The following is a 25,151-nucleotide window of genomic DNA, read 5'->3' as shown; positions in this document are numbered from 1 at the left end:
TTTGATATAAATTTTAGGATTATTTGTTCCATTTCTTTGAAAAAAATGGATGGGATTTTGATAGGGATTGCATTAAATGTGTAGATTGCTTTAGGTGGCATAGACATTTTCACAGCATTTGTTCTTCCAATCCATGAGCATGGAACATTTTTCCATTTCTTTGTGTCTTCCTCAATTTCTTTCATGAGTACTTTATAGTTTTCTGAGTATAGGTTCTTTGCCTCTTTGGTTAGATTTATTCCTAGGTATCTTATGGTTTTGGGTGCAATTGTAAATGGGATTGACTCCCTAATTTCTCTTTTTTCTGTCTTGTTGTTGGTGTAAAGAAATGCAACTGATTTCTGTGCATTGATTTTTTATGCTGACACTTTACTGAATTCCTGTACAAGTTCTAGCAGTTTTGGAGTGGAGCCTTTTGGGTTTTCCACATACAGTATCATATCATCTGCAAAGAGTGATAGTTTGACTTCTTCTTTGCCAATTTGGATGCCTTTAATTTCTTTTTGTTGTCTGATTGCTGAGGCTAGGACTTCTAGTACTTTGTTGAATAGCAGTGGTGATAATGGACATCCCTGCCATGTTCCTGACCTAAGCGGAAAAGCTTTCAGTTTTTCTCCATTGAGAATGATATTTACAGTGGGTTTTTCGTAGATGGCTTTGATAATATTGAGGTATGTGCTCTCTATCCCTACACTTTGAAGAGTTTTGATCAGGAAGGGATGCTGCAATTTGTCAAATGCTTTTTCAGCATCTATTGAGAATATCATATGGTTCTTGTTCTTTCTTTTAGTAATGTATTATATCACATTGGTTGATTTGCAGATGTTGAACCAACCTTGCAGCCCTGGAATAAATCCCACTTGGTCATGGTGAATAATCCTTTTAATGTACTGTTGGATCCTCTTGGCTAGTATTTTGGTGAGAATTTTTGCATCTGTACTCATCAAGGATATTGGACTGTAATTCTGTTTTTTGTTGGGATCCTTGTCTGGTTTTGGGATCAAGGTGATGCTGGCCTCATAAAATGAGTTTGGAAGTTTTCCTACCATTTCTATTTTTTGGAACAGTTTCAGGAGAATAGGAATTAGTTCTTCTTTAAATGTTTGGTAGAATTCCCCTGGGAAGCCGTCTGGCCCTGGGCTTTTGTTTGTTTGGAGATTTTTGATGACTGTTTCAATCTCCTTACTGGTTATGGGTCTGTTCAGGTTTTCTATTTCTTCCTGGTTCAGTTGTGGTAGTTTATATGTCTCTAGGAATGCATTCATTTCTTCCAGATTGTCAAATTTGTTGGCGTAGAGTTGCTCATAGTATGTTCTTATAATTGTATTCCTTTGGTGTTGGTTGTGATCTCTCCTCTTTCATTCATGATTTTATTTATTTGGGTCTTTCTCTTTTCTTTTTGATAAGTCTGGCCAGGGGCTTATCAATCTTATTAATTCTTTCAAAGAACCAGCTCCTAGTTTCGTTGATTTGTTCTATTATTTTTTTGGTTTCTATTTCATTGATTTCTGCTCTGATCTTTATGATTTCTCTTCTCCTGCTGGGTTTAGGCTTTCTTTGTTATTCTTTCTCCAGCTCGTTTAGGTGTAGAGTTAGGTTGTGTATTTGAGACCTTTCTTGTTGCTTGAGAAAGGCTTGTATCACTATATATTTTCCTCTCAAGACTGCCTTTGCTGTGTCCCACAGATTTTGAACCATTGTGTTTTCATTATCATTTGTTTCCATGAATTTTTTCAATTCTTCTTTAATTTCCTGGTTGACCCATTCATTCTTTAGAAGGATGCTGTTTAGTCTCCATGTACTGGAGTTCTTTCCAAATTTCCTCTTGTGATTGAGTTCTAGCTTCAGAGCATTTTGGTCTGAAAATATGCAAGGAATGATCCCAATCTTTTGATACCGGTTGAGACCTGATTTATGACCCAGGATGTGATCTATTCTGGAGAATGTTCCATGTGCACTAGAGAAGAATGTGTATTCTGTTGCTTTGGGATGGAATGTTCTGAATATATCTGTGATGTCCATCTGGTCCAGTGTGTCATTTAAGGCCTTTATTTCCTTGTTGATCTTTTGCTTAGATGATCTGTCCATTTCAGTGAGGGGAGTGTTAAAGTCCCCTACTATTACTGTATAATCGTCGATGTGTTTCTTTGATTTTGTTATTAATTTGTTTATATAGTTGGCTGCTCCCATGTTGGGGCATAGATATTTAAGATTGTTAGGTCTTCTTGTTGGACAGACCCTTTGAGTAGGATATAGTGTCCTTCCTCATCTCTTATTATAGTCTTTGGCTTAAAATCTAATTGATCTGATATAAGGATTGCCACCCCAGCTTTCTTCTGATGTCCATTAGCATGGTACATTGTTTTCCACCCCCTCACTTTAAATCTGGAGGTGTCTTCGGGTCTAAAATGAGTTTCTTATAGGCAGCATATTGATGGGTTTTGGTTTTTTATCCATTCTGAAACCATGTGTCTTTTGATTGGGGCATTTAGCCCATTTACATTCAGGGTAGCTATTGAGAGATATAAATTTAGTGCCAATGTATTGCCTGTAAGGTGACTGTTACTGTATATTGTCTCTGTTCCTTTCTGCTACTACTTTTAAGGTCTCTCTTTGTTTAGAGGACCCCTTTCAATATTTCCTGTAGAGCTGGTTTGGTGTTTGCAAATTCTTTCAGTTTTTGTTTGTCCTGGAAGCTTTTTATCTCTCCTTCTATTTTTAATGATAGCCTAGCTGGATATAGTATTCTTGGCTGCATGTTTTTCTCATTCAGTGCTCTGAATATATCATGCCAGTTCTTTCTGGCCTGCCAGGTCTCTGTGGATAAGTCTGCTGCCAATCTAATGTTTTTACCCTTGTATGTTACCGACTTCTTTTCCCGGGCTGCTTTCAGGATTTTCTCTTTGTTGCTAAGACTTATAAATTTTACTATTAGGTGACGGGGTGTGGACCTATTCTTATTGATTTGGAGCGGGGTTCTCTGTACCTTCTGGATTTTGATGCTCGTTCCCTTTGCCATATTAGGGAAATTTTCTACAATAATTCTCTCCAATATACCTTTTGCTCCCGTCTCTCTTTCTTCTTCTTCTGGAATCCCAATTATTCTAATGTTGTGTTGTCTTATGGTGTTACTTATCTCTCAAATTCTCCCCTTGTGGTCCAGTATTTGTTTGTCTCTCTTGCTCAGCTTCTTTATTCTCTGCCATTTGGTCTTCTATATCACTAATTCTCTCTTCTGCCTCATTTATCCTAGCAGTAAGAGCCTCCATTTTTTATTGCACCTCATTAATAGCTTTTTTAAATTTCAACTTGGTTAGATTTTAGTTCTTTTATTTCTTCAGAAAGCGCTTTTATTTCTCCGGAGAGGGTTTCTGTAATGTCTTCCATGCCTTTTTCGAGCCCGGCTGGAACCTTGATAATCATCATTCTGAACTCTAGATCTGACATGTTACCAATGTCTGTATTGATTAGGTCCGTAGCCTTTGGTACTGCCTCTTGTTCTTTTTTTGTTGTTGTTGTGAGTTTTTCCGCCTTGTCATTTTTTCCAGATAAGAATATATGAAGGAGCAAATAAAATACTAAAAGGGTGGCAATGACCCCAGGAAAATGTGCTTTAACCAAATCAGAAGAGACCCATGTGGATGTTTTCTGTACGATGCAAATCCTGTTTCTGAACAAGGAAAGGTGGGAAGGGGGGTCCTGTGGGAATGGGGAGTAAGGGGTTGGGGACTGTGAGGTAATGAGGCAAAATGATCACATCAGTTCTGGAGTTGGACTGAGTTTAAATCTTAGCTCTGCTCCTTCACTAAATAAGGAACCTTGAGCAAGTTTCCTGTGCTCTTCTCCACCCAGGAGGCTTGTCCCTGTGCCACACAAAGACTTTCCTCCTCAACACGGGGTCTGAAAGGGCTTGTCCTTTGCCCATTTTAGGCAATCTGTCATGTTGTTTGCACTACTTTTTTTTTTTTTTTAAGGTATTCTTTTTTTATTTTTTTAAGATTTTATTTATTTATTTGACACAGAGAGATCACAAGTAGGCAGAGAGGCAGGCAGAGAGAGAGGGAGGGAAGCAGGCTCCCTGCTGAGCAGAGAGCCTGATATGGGGCTCGATCCCAGGACCCTAGAATCATGACCTGAGCCGAAGGCAGAGGCTTTAACCCACTGAGCCACCCAGGCGCCCTGCACTACTTTTTAAAAGCTCAAAAACTGTGCGTTGCTGTGCCAGGTAAACCCCTGAGCACTTGCTGTGTATCAGAAGCTAGTTGCTGAGGATTCAGCAGGGAATAAAACTGACAACAGTTCTTTCCTACAGGGAACTTACATCCCTTGAGGGAAACAATTAAAATGTATCCCACAGCAGATACTAAGTGCTGTGGAGAAGAACAAAGCAGACACACAGGCGTACAGGAAGTGGAGGTATGGGTGGTTAAAGAAAGTGCCACTAAGAAGACTGTTTGAGCACAGACCGGAAAGTGCAGCTGTTTGGAGGGAGAGCTTTCTGACATTCTAGACAACTGCAAAGACCCTGAAGCAGGAGCAGGTCTGGTGTTCTCCGGGATCAGCGAGGAGGCGCACACGGGCTGGAGCAGAGAGACTGAAGTCAGGATTGCAGGAGATGTTGTCAGAAAGGCAATGAGAGCGGGGTGAGGCCATCTGGCAGGACCTGGATGGCTGTTATCAGGACTTGGGCTTCTACTCAATGAACAATTTGCTAGCAGGGCATGCTGGATATACTGCTTAAAAGAAGCCAGTGACTTTTCCCATTTAGAAGACGTCCCTGACCTCAAATACAGTGGCGCTAAGAAAGGGCAGTGACAGTATAGGTCGCAGCACAAGTCCTCTGCAGGGGACAAGTAAGGTGTCTCTGACCCTTCCCCCTCTGTGTGTCTGTTCCTTCACCTACCAAACAGGTGTTGAGCACTGAGGCTGCCTTGGGGGCGAGATGAGCTCAGTACAGTTCCAATCGTCCTCCTAGAGCTGAGTTGAGGAGGACGCAAGAGTCAACAAGTCAGTGGCAATACAGTGGAGTGAGTTTCAGGAGAAAGATTTGAAACATTTTTAAATTTTAAATTTTATAAATCCAGGTTGCTGGGTAGTCTAACTCAGATGGGTTACCGGTGGTTTGGGGAAAAACAGAGGAAAGGGAATGGATCAGATTAGAGAATGGTTCCTGGAGAAAGTGACATCTGAGCTGTCATTTTTAAAAAAGTGAATTGGGAGGGCCAGTGGGTGACTCTGTTGGTTAGGCATCCGACTCTGGATCTCAGCTCAGGTGTTGATCTCAGGATCATGAGTTCGGTCCCACATTGGACTCCTTATTCAGCATGGAGTCTGCTTGTCCCTCTTCCTCAGCTCCTCCCCTTGCTCATGTGCACACTTCCTCTTTCTCTCAAATAAATAAATGTTTTTTAAATTAAAAAAAAAACATTTTATTAATTTATTTGACAGAGAGAGCAAGAGACCACAAGTAGGCAGAGAGGCAGGCAGAGAGAGAGAGGGAAGCAGGCTCCCAGCCGAGCAGAGAGCCTGATGCGGGACTTGATCCCACGACCCTGAGATCATGACCTGAGCCGAAGGCAGAGGCTTAACCCACGGAGCCACCCAGGTGTCCCAAATAAATGCTTTAAAAAAAAATTTCTCCCTCCTTTCTTGACATCTCATTGCCAGTCAACTTAGTAAAGTCAAATATTTCCAGAAGACGTCTTTCGTGTATAATATCACCTTCATCTTAGAAAGAAAACCTGAAATGTCTGGAAGTTTATATATGATGACATTTCTTAAATTGAGTGGCAGTTGGGCAGCTGGGTAGCAATAAGGTGATTTTTTTTCTTCCTATAGATAATTATTAATTGGTATAAAGATTTTAAGACAACTTTAATTCATCCCTCATGCAAACTCAGAGAATTATTTTATCCTATTAGGACAAGTAATCTTTCTAGTCAAAGGAGTCAATAGTTAATCCTCTTATTAAAACAAACCTTAAAAAAATTGGTGGAGGAAATAATATGAACTATGTTCTGCCTCCCTTCCATGAGGCATTCACTGAAGGAGTGTTGTTTCCACAGTACTTGCTGAGTTCTTGACAGCAGCACCTTCCAAGAAATCACAAGTTAATTTCAGTTTCCATCTACATATAAAAACAATACATTGGGAGCTAAAGAAGCAATGTTCAAAAGAAGCCCTAAAGCTTAAAAGAGATACAAATAGAAAGTTCAATGTGTTCTGCACTGTAGTATTTTCGCATAAAGAATGCAAGGGATATAGTTGAATTACTGTGTTCTCCCTTACAAAAATAATAATAGTTTTTTTTTAATTTTAGAATTAGTGAAATAGTGAAATGAAGAAAATATTTCTTTTTTGAGGCATAAGGAAGAGAAATCTTGAGATCTCTGATGAAGAGGCTATAAAGTAGAGAAGGGTATTTTCTATGACAAGTTCAGGGTAGAATTTTCCTGTGCCTGCATCCCTTTGGGTGGTTTATGTTTGAGGAGCCATAATCCCTCAGGCAGGCTGGCAGGAAACAGGTACTCTATGGCAGTGTGCAAGCCTGCTCACATTCTTGTGCCTCTGATGATCTGGGGACATGGGGTGGGAACTAGGAAAGAGGGAATATAAAAATGGTAGCATTTCTGAAGGACTCTCAGAATTTTCTCTTAGGAAAGATGCTGTAAGCTTGTTGAGGGCAACACCTTAACCAGTAGCCTCCTTCCTGCTTCCCACTGAAGGCATTTTAATTAACCAGATCAAGATTTGTAGGAACTAATCACGACTATGTTTTCTCTGCTTTGGGAGATTTGAAGCAGTCTTTATCTGCCATACTGAGGGACCCCATGCGAGGGAAAACGTAACTTTCGTAAATGCTTTTGCTTTTTCATTTCTCAAGTATCTGGTCATCTTAGCAATGAGGTAAAAAGACAGAAATACTAGCTGATTTCTCTGAGGAGGGAGAAGTTCACTCCTAAGGGCATCGTAGAGCCTTAGTATTAAGAAAAGAAGCTCTTGTACTCTAAGTTGTGTAGGTGGGAGAGAGGACATTGTGGCAATAACCAGGACTTCTTCCCCATCCCCCCCACCTGACTGCTTATTTGGAACAGATTGTTTCTGGCTTAAGACCGGACAGTGGATTCATGCATTCCAAGTCTCTTTCCTTAGGAGCACCCTTATGTTTTTTAATCTAGTCAAAACACATCAAAGTATGGGGTTTCAGTATCTGTTAGTTCAGTCTCTAATTACAATAACAGGAGATGGCTGTGTCCACATTGTGGCCAAGATCATCAGCAGGGGAGAGGAAAGCTGATTATCTTTCTCCGTGGAGGATAGGACAGCACTATGGGAATTCAAGGCAAGTCAAATTGGGGTGGGGAGAGGTAAAAGGGAAATGAGAAGGGGCTATTTCAACTCTTTAAATGGAAGACTTGCCATTTTTTTCCTTTGTTTTCTATAAGAAGGACTCGTTCACCGCCCCCACCCCCAAGAGCATTAACGGAGGTTGCTGATGGTTCCAGCCCTTCTGGAATATTTGGCCCTCATTTGGCAGTCTGCTTCCTGCAATGATGTCAGCTATAAAAAACAATGGGAGGAGCCTTTTCTTTTTTTCATTGTATGTATTACTCTGAATTTTCCTTCTAGTTAAGGACTTTGTTTTGTGCAAGTCAAGAAAACATAACCTTTTTATTTATCCCCTTGGATTTTCTTTTTTTTTTTTTTTTTTTTAAAGATTTTATTTATTTATTTGTCAGAGAGAGTGAACACAGGCAGACAGAGTGGCAGGCAGAGGCAGAGGGAGAAGCAGGCTCCCTGCTGAGCAAGGAGCCTGACGTGGGACTCGATCCCAGGACGCTGGGATCATGACCCGAGCCGAAGGCAGCCGCTTAACCAACTGAGCCACCCAGGCGTCCCTATCCCCTTGGATTTTCTAAAGCAGGACAGTAGTTTCTCTCAAAACTCTTCTCTCTTGGTTCTAGGGACTCAAACTCTTGCCAGTGATGAAGAAGGGTGACTTTAGAACCAGGCCGATGTCAGAGTTCCCTCCTCGGTGGGTGTTGGTTTTCTCTGAAGACCGGGTTTGACCAAGATGTCCATAGTAGTTGGGAGGGCAACTTGAACTTGATTCCACAGTGGACTTTTTCCCACTACAACACACCTTAAGGCTAAAGGAAAATAGATGATGCTAAGATGGAAACTTTTCCTTGTTTCACTATAATTTGACTTCCCCACAGCTTTAGACGGGAAGAACACTGGCAAGAGTGATAACCTCTTGAGAATTTTTCTTCTTCCTTTTTCTTTAATACAATACTCCGCATTCATGAGCCAGACACGATACCGATCTCAGTCCTTTCCCCAATATTGATTCATTTAACCTGATAATACGTTCAGAAGTATGCACTATCATTATCTTTATTTTACTGATGAGGAAGTAGACACACAGAGCTGTAACTTGTGCAGCTTGGAGTCAACTGGGGCAGTCTGGTCTCTGGTGACATGCTGCCTCCTTATCCATTAACTGCTGGGAAATGTGGCAGAGAATCTTCTTGGAAGCAGCTGCAATAAAGGAATAACTACTAATGATGTATATAATTTCAGTATAATTTGATGCTAAATATTTTCTCATTTCTATTATGATTTCTCTTTTAATTTAGGAGTTAATTGTTTTTTAAAGATTTTATTTATTTGAGAGAGAGGTGGGGAGGAGGGGCAATGGGAAAGGGAGAAGCAGACCTCCCCATTAAGCAAGGAACCCAGTGTGGGGCTTGATCCGAGGACCCTGGGATCTTGATCTCAGTCGAAGGCAGACTCTTAACAGCTGACCCACCGAGGTGCCCCTGATTTAGGACTTATTGAGCAATTTCTCCTTTCAGTTCAGAAACTGGGTAACAATTCTTACTGACTCAGGTGAAGAACAGAATGGAAATGAAATTGCTTATCCCCTTATTGTCCTTATAGTCCATTTTTTTCTTGATAACTTATAGAAAAACTTGTTTGCATGAAACCATGGCAAGAAGAAGCCTTCTGATTGGATAATAATGTGTGTCTAAGTTTGAATCTTTGTGCTGCCACTTACTAGATGTTAGTTACCTTGTGCAAATGAGTTGCCCTCCCAGTGCCTCAGTTTCCTCATCTGTTACATTCCAGATAATAGCTCTTACCTCATAGGGTTGTTTGAACTAAATGAGTTAAAAATATGAAAAGTGCTTAGAATACTACCTCACCTAGAGTAGATGTTCAAGTAATGTTATCTGTTGTTGTTCTAATAGCAGAGTTTGTAGCTGCATTTCAGTATTACTTCACATTACTTATGTTTTCTCCATAACCTCTCTTTTTTTGAGGGAGGAAGGGTCAGAGGGAGAGAGAGAGAGTCTCTGCCCAGTGCAGAGCCCAACGTCACGACCCTGAGACCATGACCTGAGCTGAAATCAAGAGTCAGATGCTCAACCGACTGAGCTACCCCGGCACCCCTTACTGTAACCCGGTTTAGGGGGAGTTTTTGATTTGTAAAATAATAGTTTGGGAACATTTGAGGTAATTTTTGAGTCTAAAATAAACCACAACACAACTTAGCCAAAACTGTCACAAACATTATATTCCTATCTCTTAAAAATTAATATTTATTTAATAATGTTTTTACAGTGGGACAGAATGAAAAAAAATAAGATGGGACAGAACAACTAAAATTTAAAAAGAAAAAACAATTGTTGGCGAGGATGTGGAAAAAAAAAAAGAACCTTATGCATTGTCGGTGGGAATGAAAATTGATGCAGTCACTGTGGAAAACAGTACAGGTTCCTCAAAAAATTTAAAAATAGAATTACCATATCCAGTAATTCTCCTGGGTATTTACTCAAAGAAAATGAAATCCTGAATTTGAAAAGATGTATGCATCCTTATGTTTATTGCAGTGTTATTTACAATAGCCAAGATATGGAAGCAGACCAGGACATGGAAGCATCGATAAGATGAATGGATAAAGGGGGCACCTGGGTGGCTCAGTGGGTTAAGCCCTTGCCTCCGGCTCAGGTCATGATCTCAGGGTCCTGGGATCGAGTCCTGCATCAGGCTCCCTGCTCAGTGGGGAGCCTGCTTCCCCGCCCCGACCCCCACCCTCTGCCTGCCTCTCTGCCTACTTGTGATCTCTCTCCCTGTCAAATAAATAAATAAAATCCTTAAAAATATATGAATGGATAAAGAAGATGTAGTATGTATGTGTGTATATACACAAGTGAATATTACTCAGCCATAAAAAAGAATGAGATCTTGCCATTTACAACAACATAGATGAATCTGGAGGGTATAATGTTAAGTGAAATAAGTTAGAGCAAGACAACTATTCTATGATTTCACTCATATGTAATTTAAGAACCCAAACAAATGAACAAACAAAAAGATGAAAAGATTCTTAAGTACAGAGAGCAAACTGGTGGTTGCCAGCAGGGAGGAGAGTGGGGGGATGGGTAAAAGAGACAAAGGGGATCAAGAGTACCCTTGTCATGATGAGCACCAAGTGATGTAGAAAATTGTTGAATCACCATATTGTGCACCTGAAATGAATATAACACTGAATGTTAATTATACATGAATAAATTCTTTAATTAAAAACTTTTTAAAAATAAAAATTTAACAAAGGGTCTAAATTGCCATTTAATAACAAGAACCAAACTACTAGATGTGTCCTACATCTTACTGTTTCATAAAGTGGAAGGATTGAAACAAAGAAATCTGCCTTTCATATCGTCAGATCCTGAGGAAGCAGTCCTCATTTTTAAGTCTATGAAATTAAGCATTCTTTCCTACTGGGGAACAAAACATCTTTTTTTTTTTTTTTTAAAGATTTTATTTATTTATTGGACAGACAGAGATCACAAGTAGGCAGAGAGGCAGGCAGAGAGAGAGAGAGAGGAGGAAGCAGGCTCCCTGCTGAGCAGAGAGCCCGATGTGGGACTCGATCCCAGGACCCTGGGATCATGACCTGAGCCGAAAGCAGAGGCTTTAACCCACTGAGCCACCCAGGTTCCCGGAACAAAACATCTTAATAGTTCAGCCAAAAAGAGATATGGTAAAAAACAGAGTATGCTACAAGGGCACGATGCCAAGCGCACAGCAATAGGCCCTAGGGATGGGGCCCTAGGAATGGGCCCTAGGGATTGCTTGCATGAAGTTACTCAAATTTCCTGCATCTGCTTGGTCATTGGCTTACTTTTCTCCCTTTGCTGTGTCACCCTGAGGATCAGAATTGGAGAGTTCGACCAAGCCCTGTGGATAAAATGCCTAAAACAGATCCTCTAGATTCTGACATCTTCATTGTGATGCCTTGAAAACTGGCCAGAAACTATGGCAGTCAAGCCATATAGTAGCTGAGAGTGGGGAATCAGAAGAGTATGACAACTTTCTGATTGCCCAGTGGGAAATAGTAATTCTTTCCCTTTGGCAGTGAGAAAGGAGGCAGGCAAGAACATCCTGTGCTCGTATGAATCCTGTAAAAACAACCATGGGATTTAACTCAAAGTGGGATTTCCACTTCGAGTGGAACTCTTTGTGGCACTCTTTTCATGTTAGTGATTTTCATGTTATTCATGTTATTTTCATGTTACTGATATGGCCCCTCCTTCAATTTCTAAATTCCAGAGCCATACTATGTAGGGAAGGGAAGATGAGTGTCAAATGAGCTGTGTTACTTGTATCTTCAGGGTAGATAGCTAAGAGGAGAACCACTTATTTCCATAAAAACTATTTCTAGAGTAGCAACCTCCATACCATGTGTATGAGTATATACCCCCAACATATTTGCTCATTTAATGCTATATAACTATGCTGGTATGTATTATGTAATGTACATGGAGTAATTATAAAAACATATGAATATTTAAAAAATAAAGGCAGTAAAGATGAAAAGTCAACGTTTTAAAATAACCGCTAACAGTCATATGATTTTTATCATCTGCCAGGCATTGTTCTAAATATTTTTCCCACAGTAACTGGTCTGTCTTACTAAGAGCAAAGACTTCATGTTCCCATTAGCTAATATCTCAAGGCAGTATTCATCATTAACAATATCAAGTATAATTCCATATTTCAGCGGTCTCTTTGAGCAGTTCAGAGACTTTGGATTAGAATGATTATTACCGTTGTCAGATATGACTAGATTGTCAGTACTTGGAGTAAGATGTGCCAGCTGTGACATGTTCTCATTTGCTCGTGTTTGCTACCAGCAGTTTCTGTGCAGGGATTTAAAAAAAAACAAAAAACCTGTTGCCCACGTTGGGAGGGACGATTTAGTTAAAAACTTAGTAACAGGTCGCACGGGCCCGCTCAGCGGGGCTGGGGACACACGGACCGGGCAGTGAGGCGCGATGTGCCCAAGCCGGGGATGCGTCAGAAGGCCCGCGTTCCAGGCCCGCCGCCGAGCCGGCTGACTTCACACCACGGGAGGGCGCCGCTGTCAGTTTCTGTGAGGAAAACAGCAAAGCTTCATTTCTTCTCCAGCTTGAGGAGAAAAAACGTGAAACTTGATCATGTTGCCGCGACGCACTGGCGGGTCGCTTGTAAGTCCCCCTCAGCTTTGCGCGCTCTCTGGAGGCGGGCGGGGCGCCGGAGGGGGGCTCGCACGCTGGGGGAGCTCCAGAGCGAGAGAGAACCGGGCGCCCTGGCCTCGTGACCCCGGAACAAATGTGTCAAGCCTCATGCCTTGGTTTTCTTTGTGTTTCCTGCCTCACCTCTCAGCACTTCTGTCAGGCTCCACAGGAAGTGTCTGAGGTTTTGTCTAGCATCTACCCTTTTTTTGTCTGCACACCACAGGAGGGGCTTCCTCGCAGCCCCGCAGGGGTCTCACCAAGGCTCTTGAGCCTGTGGGTTCCCCGGAGTTGAGGTGCACATCCTGTGGCTCCTTTTTCCGCAGAGCTGCAGTTTAGGCTACTGATTTCTGACCCCCTGGATTCGCTGTGCTGTCAGTGCCCCGGAAGCTGAATGGGTGCAAGCCCCTTGCGTCCGAAATTTTGTCAGTAGCCGGTTGGCTGGGTGCATTTCTGTTGGGAGCAGGCTTAGTTTGTTGAAAGGCCCAAGGGGCCCTTCCCAGCCCAAACTCATTAATCTAAGTTCTGGCATTATAGGTGATTGTGAAAATGGGAAAAGGGAATAAGCAAATATTTTTAAAAGTCAGTTTCTACAACTTCTGAAAAAGAGGGATGTAATGTCAGGCCTGCTTCAGAGAAATCTTGAAAGAGAGACGGTGTACTTGAAGCTCCCAACCTTCTGAAATCTTCCTTCATCTGGCTGCACCTGTATTCCTGAAAAAGGGTGGGAGTGTGTGTGTGTGTGTTCTCAGTTACATATGAGACTTTTTTTTCCCCATCTTTTCTTTTTTTTGGAGGGGGCAGTGAATCAGAATGCAATAAGAAAACTGCTGCAGAGTTGGTCTTTTTTAAGACATTAAGTGATGGCTGCAAAATTTAAGTGTGTGATCAGTCAGGAAAAGGTCTGATACTGCTTTTCTTAAAGTGGAGTACCTGTTTAACTCCTGTTCATTGGGAGCAAAAACAAGGTAAACACTTATTAAAACATAATACTAATTTTGAAATTCATTATGTCAAGAGCATGTTACTCTAAATTTGAGAGGGTTGACTTTTCAGGCATAGAACTTTGCATCCGGGGCTCGTGCCCCAGCGATGTTTTCTGATACTACCAGAGATGAATGCGGGGCTGCTGTCTGACGTTTTGGTAATCAGCCGATGGCCCAGGATGTGTATGCAGTTTCTAATAAGCAGCAAGGGAAAATGGTGCTGAAGTGCTAAAGGCTATAGAGGGGCAGAAGCCAGGGAGATAATGACACAAAGTTGTATGTGCTGGGAAATTGGAAAGATCCCCTCCCTAACTAGGAATCTGAAGGACTGGGTTCAAATCCTGGCATCACCCCATCACAGGAGTCACTTAACGGTGCCCTGGTTAAATCCCTGGTGAAGTGGGATAATGATGCCCATTTTGTGGTGGGGAAGGGGGGGATTAAACACAGTAGGTAATCATCAGGCATCCTTAGAGTTCAGACTTCTCAGAAGGGAAGTAATTTAAGAAAAGAAATAACAGAAGCTGTACAGGGGCATCTGGGTGGCTCAGTCATTAAGCATCCCACTCAGCGGGAGGCCTGCTTCTCCCTCTCCCACTCCCCCTGCTTGTATTCCCTCTCTCACTGTGTGTGTGTGTGTGTGTGTGTGTGTGTATGTGTAAGTAAATAAATAAAATCCTAAAAAAAAAAAAAAAAGGCTGTATGGTGAAGGGACATGAGCACCCATCTGGCAGAGTCAAAAGTAAGGAGCTAAAGTGTGGCTTGGTCTCCCTGGTTACAGGAGCTCTTACTGTGCCCTGCCTGCTCATTGTTCCCCAGGCCATTTAATAGTGAGCATAAGTAATTGCTGTTGTAGGGTTTTGTTTTTTTTTTGTTGTTGTTGTTCTTTTAGATGCTGGACACTTCTACACATTTTATTATTTTAAAAATTATATGTACAATTAACCTTTTGGTGTGTTTTATGTTTTCAACATATATGTAGATTCATATAATCATCATCAATCAGGATACAACATTCCCATCGCTGTAAATCACTTCCTCATGTTCTCTCTTTATGGTCCTACTCTTTCCCCCTCCCGTAACCCACAATTGTCTGAACATTTAATACATATTATCAACTCCTGTGGCACCCCACACTTCCCCTGACTAGCACACTTGTAGTTACCTATTCACGTTTTAGACTGTTAGCCTCAGGAGTTTGGGAACATGGTTTTTTCTTCCTCTCTCCTACCTCCCCAGTGCCCAGCATAAGCCTGCCACATAAGAGACTCTGAGACACGCATTAAATGGATGAATGAATGAATCCTTACTGTCTGTGTCCTAGTTTCATCTTGTTCTTTAAATAAGGAAACAGGTGAGAGGAGTTAAGAAATGTGCCCAAGATCACAGAGTAGTAAATTCCCAAACCCACGGTGGTCTTGGTTTAAAGCCTTGTGCTCTTTCTGTGCTAAGACATATCACAACAGATAGGATTTGTATTAACTCATCTGAAAGTGCATTACATAAATGACCCAACTTTTAAAAACACTGGTGTGTTGGTATATTGTCACCGATGATGAAGTTAGCCTTGTACTTTTAGAATATGTAAAACATGAAACCCTGTGTATTTACCATATAAACTCAGAATGGTGTTCCCTGAGCTAATACCAAACTGAGGAGGTATGCCTTCTAAAGTGACTAACCGTGTGACAGGTGGGAGGTGGGTGTGTGTGGTGGGTGCACAGAGGATGTTGAAAGGAGTCCTAGCCTTCGCTTCCCCTTTTGGTGCCTTTGCTTGAGCCAAGCAGGTGGTGAACACAGCTCTCCCTGTTCCCATGTGCATGCCTAGCCTTTTAGTCAGTGGTTCAAAGGATATAGCAATGCTGGATTGTACATACATTCCAGCAGTGTACGGGAGCTGAAGAAAGTGTGTGGTTTTCAGCATATGCTCCAGAGAGATGGATATGGTGCATGTTTTGCTTTTTTGTAATCTTCCTTGGGGGGAAAAAAAGTCTCCATAGCTTAGAGGGGAATAGTGTGTGTGTTTTAAACTGGTCGTATAGGCCCATAAGACTCAGCAAGTCAGGTACAGGAAGAGAAGGCAGCGTCTTGTCCCTTTGGTTTCCTTGGAGCACCTGTGAGATTCCTACATCTAGGCTGCCTTGATTAGGACCACTGACAAAGAGCAAGAGAGGGCCCTGGGGAAGGAGTAGCAACTAGATCATGCAGAACCCATAAGTGATTTGAGCACCTAGGAGACCCAGGGCAGTAGGGAGTCACTGAAGGGTCTAGTCTAAGCAATGATGAAATAGATGTGTGTTTGCAATTAAGTTGAACATTTGAGACACTTGAAAGCATCATGTCCATACTACTTGTGATCTTTCAGACCTCTCTTGTAGATTCACCCCTAACATTGATCAGGGCCCTTGATGCTGGTGTGACGTTTAGGAATTGTTCTTTCCTCAAGGTTCTCTGATCAGACTTTATACATCAAACCATACATTTCTACCTGATGACATTTGATGGCATTGTTTTGAATAGAGAGGGGGGTGAGGGAGAAGGGGGTCTTTGTATCTTTTTCAAAATAAATGTATGGCATGTCCTGTTTGATCATGCCACTTTCAAAAGTAGATTTGTATTCTTTGTTATGATCCTGGTTCCATTTCAAACACCATGCAGCCCATTCCAGCCTTATACTGCTCTTTGAAGTGTCTTGTGAAGTCTTCAGTCTCCTCTCTGGGCCCATCCATCCCGACCTAGGCCGTCTTTGCCTCAGGACAGTTCTTTGTGAGCCTCCTAAATTCTAGTGCTTCCTTCTTGCAGCACATCACAGAATGCCATGGGATTGGCACCCCTTAAGCCTGCTGTCACCTTGTTCTTCCACATAGAGGCATTTCACATTGAAGCTCCTTGGTCTGCCTTGACCCCAGAATCTCCCTCCAGCCTTAGCCCTCAAGGGGGGTCTTAATGAGGCCACTGTCGACATAGGCCATATAAAGTCCCCTTTACACCTGCAGTGCCTGTTAGTTGCTCCCTTTTTCCAAAATAGTCTTTCAGTCGATCATCGCTCAAGCAGGTGACCAGACAGACATGCACAATTTGATGAGTGCTGCTGTAAGGGTGGGCTCGGGATGCAGTGGGAGCTTCCAGGCGGAGGTGAAATTTAAGATGTGTACTAAGAGATAGGTGGGGGCGGGGGGTGGGGGGACTCAGGCAAAGGATGGGGGTGGTTTGTGATGAGCTACAAGTGCCATAGTTTGGTGGGTGAGATTTGGAGTGACAGAATGTGGGGAGACCATCAGAGACTACATCAGAGACTGCAAACTAGCTCAAAGACTGGAGCCAGCCTATGAAGGAGGAGGTTAGGCTGGCCAAAGAAATATGGTCAGATTTGGGGTTTTAGGAAAAAAAATCACTCTGGTTACAACTCAGGATGCAGAGAGGAGAAGCAGATCCAAGTGGCACGTGTACAGGAGAGCAAGCATTCCCTCCAGGAGCAGGCGAAGTGTGTGTGAGGGTATTCATCTAGGCAAGGGGCTGATGGCTCCGAGCGTGGAGCCTGCTCCCAGCTGCATCCCTTACTAGGCGGTCATCTTGATCAGTGAGACTCTGTCCCTCTTTTTCCTTCTCTATAAATTGGGAATAATTACCACACATCATAGGGTGGCTACTCCCAGGATGGATTGTGGTAGGATTAAGTGAGCTACTATTGATAAAGCATTTAGAATACTGCCTGCTGTGTAAGGTTTATTACATGACGGGAAGGGTGCTGTGGCCCCATAACTCGATGTTTCTGTGACCTGGTGGTCTCTTAGGCATTAAGAGCTAAGTTGGCATCTAGAGCATGTGGGGGAGGGCCCACTTGGTGGCTGTAGTTTCCCAAATAATAGATCTCTCACTTGAAGTTCTGTGCCACAGAAGGACACTGAAGATTTTGAAGTCTCTTGATGAATTTGGTTTTACCTAGTTCAAAAGCTTTCAAAAATGGTCCTCGGCAGTTGATTCCTTTTGTCCAAAGTCGTCTGCAAACCCCTGATGTTTGTAACCGATGCATCTGTGCTGCTCTGGTTGAAATAACCGTCAGCGGGACTTATCCTTTAAACGCCCACTTCCTCTTTCCTAAGTGGTACAGTTTGGAAACACGAAACACAGTTTGGACCCCACTGTTCTGGTCAGTTCAGGGCGATGTGAGTGACTCCTCCAAGGTCACACACACAATGGCAGATTTGAGACTAGGATGAGGGTCTCCAGAACTGCTTGGTTCCGGAACTGCTTGAACCCCCTTCTGTTAGTGCGGGGGTTCTCAATTTGGGGAGCACTTTAGAATTCCCCGGGGAGCTTAAATAAACGATCAGTGGTAGGGCCCCACCTTCAGAGAAACTGACTGAATTGGGCTGGGAGTGAACCATGCATCCAACAGTGCTGGATTTATTCAGTCTCTAGTTAGAAACAAACTTTCTTTGTCGAAAAACTATGTCTTACAAGTTTTCGCCGTGAAAATGATTAATTGCATTTTAAAGGTTAACTATGCCCGCGTTTCTAGCCCTGCTGTGCTAAGGTGTTCTCGGAAGCAGGGTGTTGCCCTTCTCGGCCCTGCTTCAGAAGTCCCCCAGTCGGGTTTTTCCCTTGACTGCTTAAAAATTGCCCAGATAGTCCGACAGCCGGTTGTTGCTGCAGTGCCTTCGGAATGCTTTGCCTTGTTGAAGGAAATGGTTGGATTACTCCTCAGAAAAATGTCGGAGTTGCTTTTTAAAAAATGTAGTAGCATTGCATTGCCGTGCGCCTCGTTATTTCACGGGGGTCTGATCTTCTTTGAATCAAATCATGGTTGTAGAAACGTGATACATTCGGTGTAACAGAATCTGAGTCATGGACACAGCTGGTCCTATTTCGTCCCTCACTGGCCCTGTCCACAACTTCCTTAACAGTGTTTGCTGGGTTTTCATTCAAATTGGGTCCAGAAGGACTGTGTGGGCAGTTTTTACTCAGGCAGCCTTGGGACTTTTGGGGAATTAGATGTGATAAGCAAAAAATCCCTTTCTTTTGCCACTTTTCCCTAGTTGTGAGGGTGTAATATGGCAATATGTACTTTACTAATGCAGCAAGTAACAAGGGCTTGTGGTGAGTGTAGTAACTCCGACCACTGCACAGTAATAATGAGCATAAACAATAATTCAGGCTGTGTAGAATGACAGTCATTGTTTCTCTTGGTGACCAGGTCATAGGAATTGCTAATCCCATGATGCTTCATTGCCTCGCATTCATAGTAAGAGGAAATGCTAAATTTCAGAGGTTGGTGAAAATATAGATTCACTGAATTCTATCCACAGATGCCCTACATTAAGAACTTTTTCCAGGGGTTTCAGTTTTATTCCTGGTTGATAGCCACTTCTACCTGTTTTTCATTCTTCTTTTGTGTGCTCTTGCGTTCCTTATCTCTCACTCCTCCTTCCCGCCATGCAAGCCCCGGGTCCCAGAATACTAGATAAACACGCACCTCCTTTCATCTCCTTGTCCCCAGTGCTCGTTACAGAAACTGGCAACAGCGGCTTATCAAAATGTCATGAAGCCCGCAGACAGGGAGCCCAGAAGGCAGGCTGTTGAGGGCCCGTGTGGCATCCCAAGCAAGACACCAAGGGCCCTGGCTCCTTCAGATTTCCTGTCCCACTACCTCGAACAACAGCTTTTAGCCGGTTTTGCAAGAGGGTTACTCTACCTCCAGGTGTTGCTTCTGTGACCCAGGCGGGAAGGAAGCGGAGACGGGTAAAGGGCAAAGGCCAGGCCACTTGAGCTGTCCCTTTTATCAGGAAAAGAATAGCTTTCCTGGAAGTTCCACCCCAAAGAGTAGGTACTAGGTAAGCAAGTACCACACTCAGCCACAAAGCCCAAGCCCCCTGGTATTTTCCTCAACCAGCTGCTCTATCGGCTCTCATTCCCTCCCAGTTCTTCTTGTCCCATCTTCAGGGCCCAGCTTCTTCCCCCACCTCCCTCCGTGACACGGATCGATACTTCTTGATTATTGAACTTTCAGAGTCTAGCAGAGGCATTGGACTCTTCTACAGTAGCTTCTCATGTTCGTGAAGAACTAAAGCTCAGAAAGTGACTTAGGCGAAACCATAGCAGTCACACACAAGGGAGACTATTTATCTACTCTGCAGGCATAAATCACCATTCACCCTTGCTAAATACCCACTCCCTGTGAGCGAGCTAACGCCTGCTGCTTACGTACTAGGCAGACATGGTCCAGTTGAGCACCAGGGATGTCCCGCTGTGGAGTGACCCAGCCAGGGTCGAACGCCTGTACTGCCTTCCTCACCTTGGTCTGCCTCCCACGCCCACTGATTGGTATTGATGATGCCATTAGAACTCACATCTTCTAATTCTGAAGTCCTTGTTCTTTCTACTGTCCTCTGAGTTCGAGTGCTTTTACTCATTCATAAGTGTTTGTTACTGCCTGAATTTGAATTTCTTTTTAGGGTGTTATTCACCTCCTAGCTGGCATCCTCACTTTCACCCTTTCCTAATCCTCACGGCATAGCCTGAGTGATCGTTTAAAAACATAAATTAAGTTTGTTACCCTCCCACCCACCTCAGCCAATGGGTCTTTATTATTCTTAGTCTAAAGTCAAGATCCTGCATGTGTCCTGGGAGGACTGAGTGGTCAGCTGCCATGTCCCTCTACAGCCTCATTTCTCCCCCCATGCCCTTCCTGTTTCACTCCTCTATTCAGTCACATGGTATGGTTCCATCTCCTTTCACTCCCTACCACAAGGCCTTGGCACCTGCTGTTTCTACTGCCTGGTAGTCTCTCCTTCCCCATCATTGTCATGTGAACTTCTAAACAGCTCTTAGGCTAGCCTGCATGTTCCCTGGAAACCTCCTCCAATTCCCCCCCTCTGTGAGCTGGCCTCCTGGAGGGACCAAGAACCAAGAACCTCTCCTTGTAGCCCTCACTAGAATTGTGATCTTATGTTTGTGTGATTAGTTGATCAGTATGTGTCTTCCCCACTGGATTATTAAGATCAAGCCATATCTGATATGGCTTCTAGCCAGTTTTTTATTCCCTGTCCACTTTGCACCTGTCACGTAGGGAATGCACAGTATTTGTTGACTAAAAATCAATTTTTTTCTCAGCACGTGGCGCAGAATTAAAAGTGAAATTTAAAGGGCACAAATGGAGCAGTGGCATATGTCACCATAACTATATGGTATCTTCTGGCATCATTCTAAGACCAAAAGAACTTTATTTAATGGCTTTAGCTAGAAAAGGTTTCGATATTTATTGCTGTGGGGGTATATACGCTAGTAGTTAGAAGTAGATGTTATATACACCCTCTCTGTTTAATTACCAATGCATCTTACCTATTCAATGAAGTAATTAATGCATTTAATTTAAGCTTTTTTTCCCCCTATAGCTAAGATCTTAGGCATGTGTAATTCAGACATGGTTTTTAAAAACATTCATTTGAAATAGTCTAGAAATAACTCCGAGACGAAATCCATGGTAAGCGAGGGAACGTGGGAATGTGTAGCTTTAGGGTAGGAAGAGGAAGAAACAAAGATGTTGGGTACCAGCTGGGAAACTGAGGGAGGCAGGAAATAGGAGAAGGAGATTAGAATTGGCCGCATCTTAGACTGGGTGTCTAAGGGGAGAACATGTTCTAAAAATACAGGATGTAGATCAAAGAGGATGGGGCAGGTATCTGAGAGTGAAAAGGCTCTAAAGTGGGAAAAAATGGGTCTACTGATTTCCTCTTGAAGAATCTGCAAAAAAGAGCTTGACTTCCTCCAAAGACTCTAGGCCAAGGCTGTTCTAGGGTTGCAGAGGGCAGTGAGGACTTAGGGGTTAAAGCTGGACTCCTAAAGACTTGCCTGCTGGCATGGAGTTCGACATCAAACATCAGTACATCAAATCAAGGTGGATCTTGGCACAAAGTAGTCACTGAGCTTGCTTGGTAATTTGGGCTCGTCCTGCAGGCAGAGAAGCAAGGCCCACTCCATCCCCCGGATGGTGATCACAGCAGTGACAAATCCCTGAGCCTTTTTGCCGAGTTTTGACCCCCAGTGTTTGCCAACCAAAGACAGATCAGAAGTGGATGCGCTGAGCACCCCGCCTCGCTGCGTCAGTGTGACCCTAGGGCCCTGACCACCGAGGTTCTCACTCCCTGTCGCCTCCCTCCCCCAGGAATCAGAAGGCGTTTCCTGCCACTACTGGTCGCTGTTTGATGGTCACGCAGGGTCTGGGGCCGCCGTGGTGGCCTCCCGCCTGCTGCAGCACCATGTCACGGAGCAGCTGCAGGACATCGTGGAGATTCTCAAGAACTCTGCCGTCCTGCCGCCCACCTGCCTGGGCGAGGAGCCCGAGAACACGCCCGCGCACAGCCGGACTCTGACCCGCGCAGCCTCGCTCCGCGGAGGTGTGGGGGCGCCCGGCTCCCCCAGCACCCCACCCACGCGCTTCTTCACCGAGAAGAAGATCCCGCACGAGTGCCTGGTCATCGGGGCTCTGGAAAGTGCGTTCAAGGAAATGGTAGGTGTCGCAGAAGGGTCCAGGGGTCTGGGTGGAGGCCCTCGCTTAAGCCAAATCCATGCTTCTTCTAGAAGGTTCCCTGGAAGGGCGCGTCTCTGACCTGTCCTCCAGTTGTGTGGCTCCGCATGGGTCTCCCTTTGATAACAGGCCTCCACTCTTAGGAAAGGGTGGCAGAAAGAGTTCCTGGCATGGCATGCTGGCAAAAATTAAGAAGATGAAAGGGAGGGATAGAGTATGACCTAATAGGCTTTTTAAAGGTAAGCATTATTGCTTCTCTTTCTGTAGACTCATTGATGCCAGCTGGTACAATTCCACTTAACTGAAACGCGAGCGTCCTTGCCATCTGTCTGACACATGTGTATGAATTCCAGGTGTTTGGGGGAAACGGCGCTTTAGTCAAGTGCTCAGAAGTACCTTTCCCATACAAAACTGATCTGAGAACAGCTATTGTAACCATGATTGGCCATGTGGTTCTCAGTGCTTTAAAAAAAAACAACAAAAACATACCTGCGGGGGAAGAATCAAGGGGCTAATATGCGAGATCACTGGCTTTACTGGGGATCATGGATTTATTTGTGTGTTTAAATGTGGATGTGTCTTATCAAAGAATTCAGCCTTCTTCCCTCTCAGGCTCAGTCCTGAGAACACACATAGGGAGGGAGTACAGCTGCTTTCATGGTGTCCCCTGCCCCTCTGCCTGGAGAGGGACCACCCGCTGGACCACCCCCTTCCCTCTGAGCTCACTTTCTACTGATGCCTTTATTTTGGTTCCAGAGATTTTTTCTTTCCTGAGCAACAGCATGTCTGTAGGTAATAGAGAAGAAGTATTTAAAGATGTCATAATGATATGAGAAAAGTGAGTGTGCTGTATTGTTCTTAAAACCTGGAGACTCAGTACTTGGGGGTCTCAGTCAGTGAAGTGTCTGCCTTTGCTGGGGTCCTCATCCCAGGGTCCTGGGATCGAGCCTCATTCCGGCTCCCTGATCAACAGGGAGTCTGCTGCTTCCTCTGCCCCTCCCATTGCTGCTTGTGATCTTTCTCTCAAGTAAATAAATAAAATCTTAACAACAGGAACAACAACAAAACCCTGGGAATTCAGAAGTGATGACAAAGTGTTGTTAAATGAAGCACAAACAGCTAGGAGCACCTCCCCAGAATGGAGTGTACACAGAGTGCATATTCCAGGATTAGGCTGCGTGCTAAGGGGAAAAAAATAATGTTGCACAGCGCCTCGCCATCTGATTTGTTTCTAAGGCAAAATAGTTCACATGTTCACACCTTGTATTTGCATCCTATCCTCACTTTTAGGCATCCTCTCTTGGGTCACCGTGTTTCCTTGTCATATAAATATTTACCCTTTGATTAGGAGGTGACTTAAAATGCACCTGTCTCTCACGAGTGTCTGGTAGCCTTCAAGCCCAAGAAGATCTCCAGGAAGCTGGAGAAGATTCTTTAGGAAAAAAGGAATCAAGGTAGTAAAGTTGACGCCTACTCAGGCTTCATATAAAATCTCATTCCCCAGCTGTCACAGAAGCTCTGATGGGAGTGTTTCTCGACACTGATGTTCAGAATGCTAAATATTTAATTGAGGTAAAAATGTGACAGTAGGCTGTTCTCTTAATGGGAGAAAAAATCAGCTGACATGACAGAAGTGAAAAACAAAAGAAACTTTGGGTTTCTCATTTCCTTCTGTAATTGCTTATGCCCTGAGACATCTTTTACTTGAACCTGCTGTATTCTCAGATCTATCCACTAGAGGCCAATGTCACCTTGAGGCAGGCCTCTACAGTGGTCTCTGGCTGTTTCTGCCCATTAATGGCTAAGGGTTACTAGCAACCACTATACTTGAAATGAGAGGCTTATTCAGAAAAATACTTAGTAAAGAGCCTTAGTCATGTCTTTTTTAAATTTTTCTGGCTATTAACCAGTCGGTTCATGACCTGGAATTTTTACCTTAGGGACTTAGCCAGCAGAAAGATCATTTCACTTGCCCATGTAATTCATTCATCCAATAAATATTTGATCAGAATTAACTGTGCCAGGCCCAATTGGGAAAAGAACATTGAACAAACTAGGCAAAAACGAGTATTAACAAGTAAAATACAAGTGGAAGGGACGTTGAGTGAAGAAATGCAGGGTGAAGTAGGAGTCCAGTAAAGACATGAAGGGAAGGGTTCCCTTGGGAAAGTGATGCTGCGTGGAGGGTGGGGGGAGATTATTTAGGAAAAAAAGCATCAAGGTAGTAAAATTGACTACTACTCAGGCTTTGTATAAAATCTCATTCCCCAGCTGTCATAGAAGCTCTAATGGGAATAAATGTTTCTTGACACTGATGTTCAGAATGCTAAATATTTAATCCAGGTAAAAATGAGGTAATAAAAATAAAAATTGAGTTAAAAATGAAGCAGACAAAACACAGGAGGCCATTTACATGGACAACTACATCAGAGAACCCAGATGGGCCTAAGGCAACAAGCCGATGTGAAAGGTAGGAATGATGGATGGAAGGTGAATTGGAGAGGTGGCCTGGAAGGACCTGGTGTGCTATATTATGAATTTTTGGCTTTAAGCCATATCTCATCTCCAGTTCATTCCAGCCTGCAGCTGCTTCTTCACACTCAAGTTTTTCCCAGGTTGTCTCTCTAGCCACCAGCATGCCGGAGGCCTACCTGGGCATTGTACCATGTGCTTGGCCTTATTAAATGACAATATTTGTCATTGGTTTGCATGGTGCTTCCTAGGGTGGCCCTACTGTCTGTCCTCCTAGGGACTGAGCCGGTCAGTGCCTTTTGGCCCAGAACAATTATTAATATACTGTCCCCTTTTTTTCTCAAAAGTGTCCCTGTTTGGATGATGTCTTATTACAGAGAGAGGCTCTTGTTTTTCCTTTGCTTCATGGGGGACCTCAGGAAAAATCTACTCAGTGTCACAGAAATGTGCCCAACTTAAACATTAAGTCACTGGCGGTGAGCTTTACAACCCATAACACAGAAATTACACAGCGTACCTTCAATTTAATGGCCTGAAAGGCCATTGCCGGCTCATAGAAGACACTCTTTCTTTACTCCCCTTTGCAGTATGACATTTTTGAGA

The 25,151-nt window shown here is 43.4% G+C and overlaps 1 protein-coding gene across 1 annotated transcript in view; it reads left to right on the top strand.

Annotated features, from left to right (window-relative positions):
* Positions 1-25,151, top strand: part of PPM1H (protein phosphatase, Mg2+/Mn2+ dependent 1H) — a 259,333-nt gene that overhangs the window by 100,561 nt on the left and 133,621 nt on the right. The window contains exon 3 of the mRNA XM_080811226.1: positions 21,714-22,058. Within this exon, the coding sequence (XP_080667352.1) occupies positions 21,714-22,058 (345 nt within the window). The remainder of the gene's footprint in view (positions 1-21,713; positions 22,059-25,151) is intronic.

The sequence above is a fragment of the Martes martes genome (assembly GCF_963455335.1).
Source record: "Martes martes genome assembly, chromosome: 8".
Classification (NCBI taxonomy): Eukaryota; Metazoa; Chordata; class Mammalia; order Carnivora; family Mustelidae; genus Martes; species Martes martes.
This window is presented reverse-complemented; position numbering and strand designations above follow the sequence as displayed.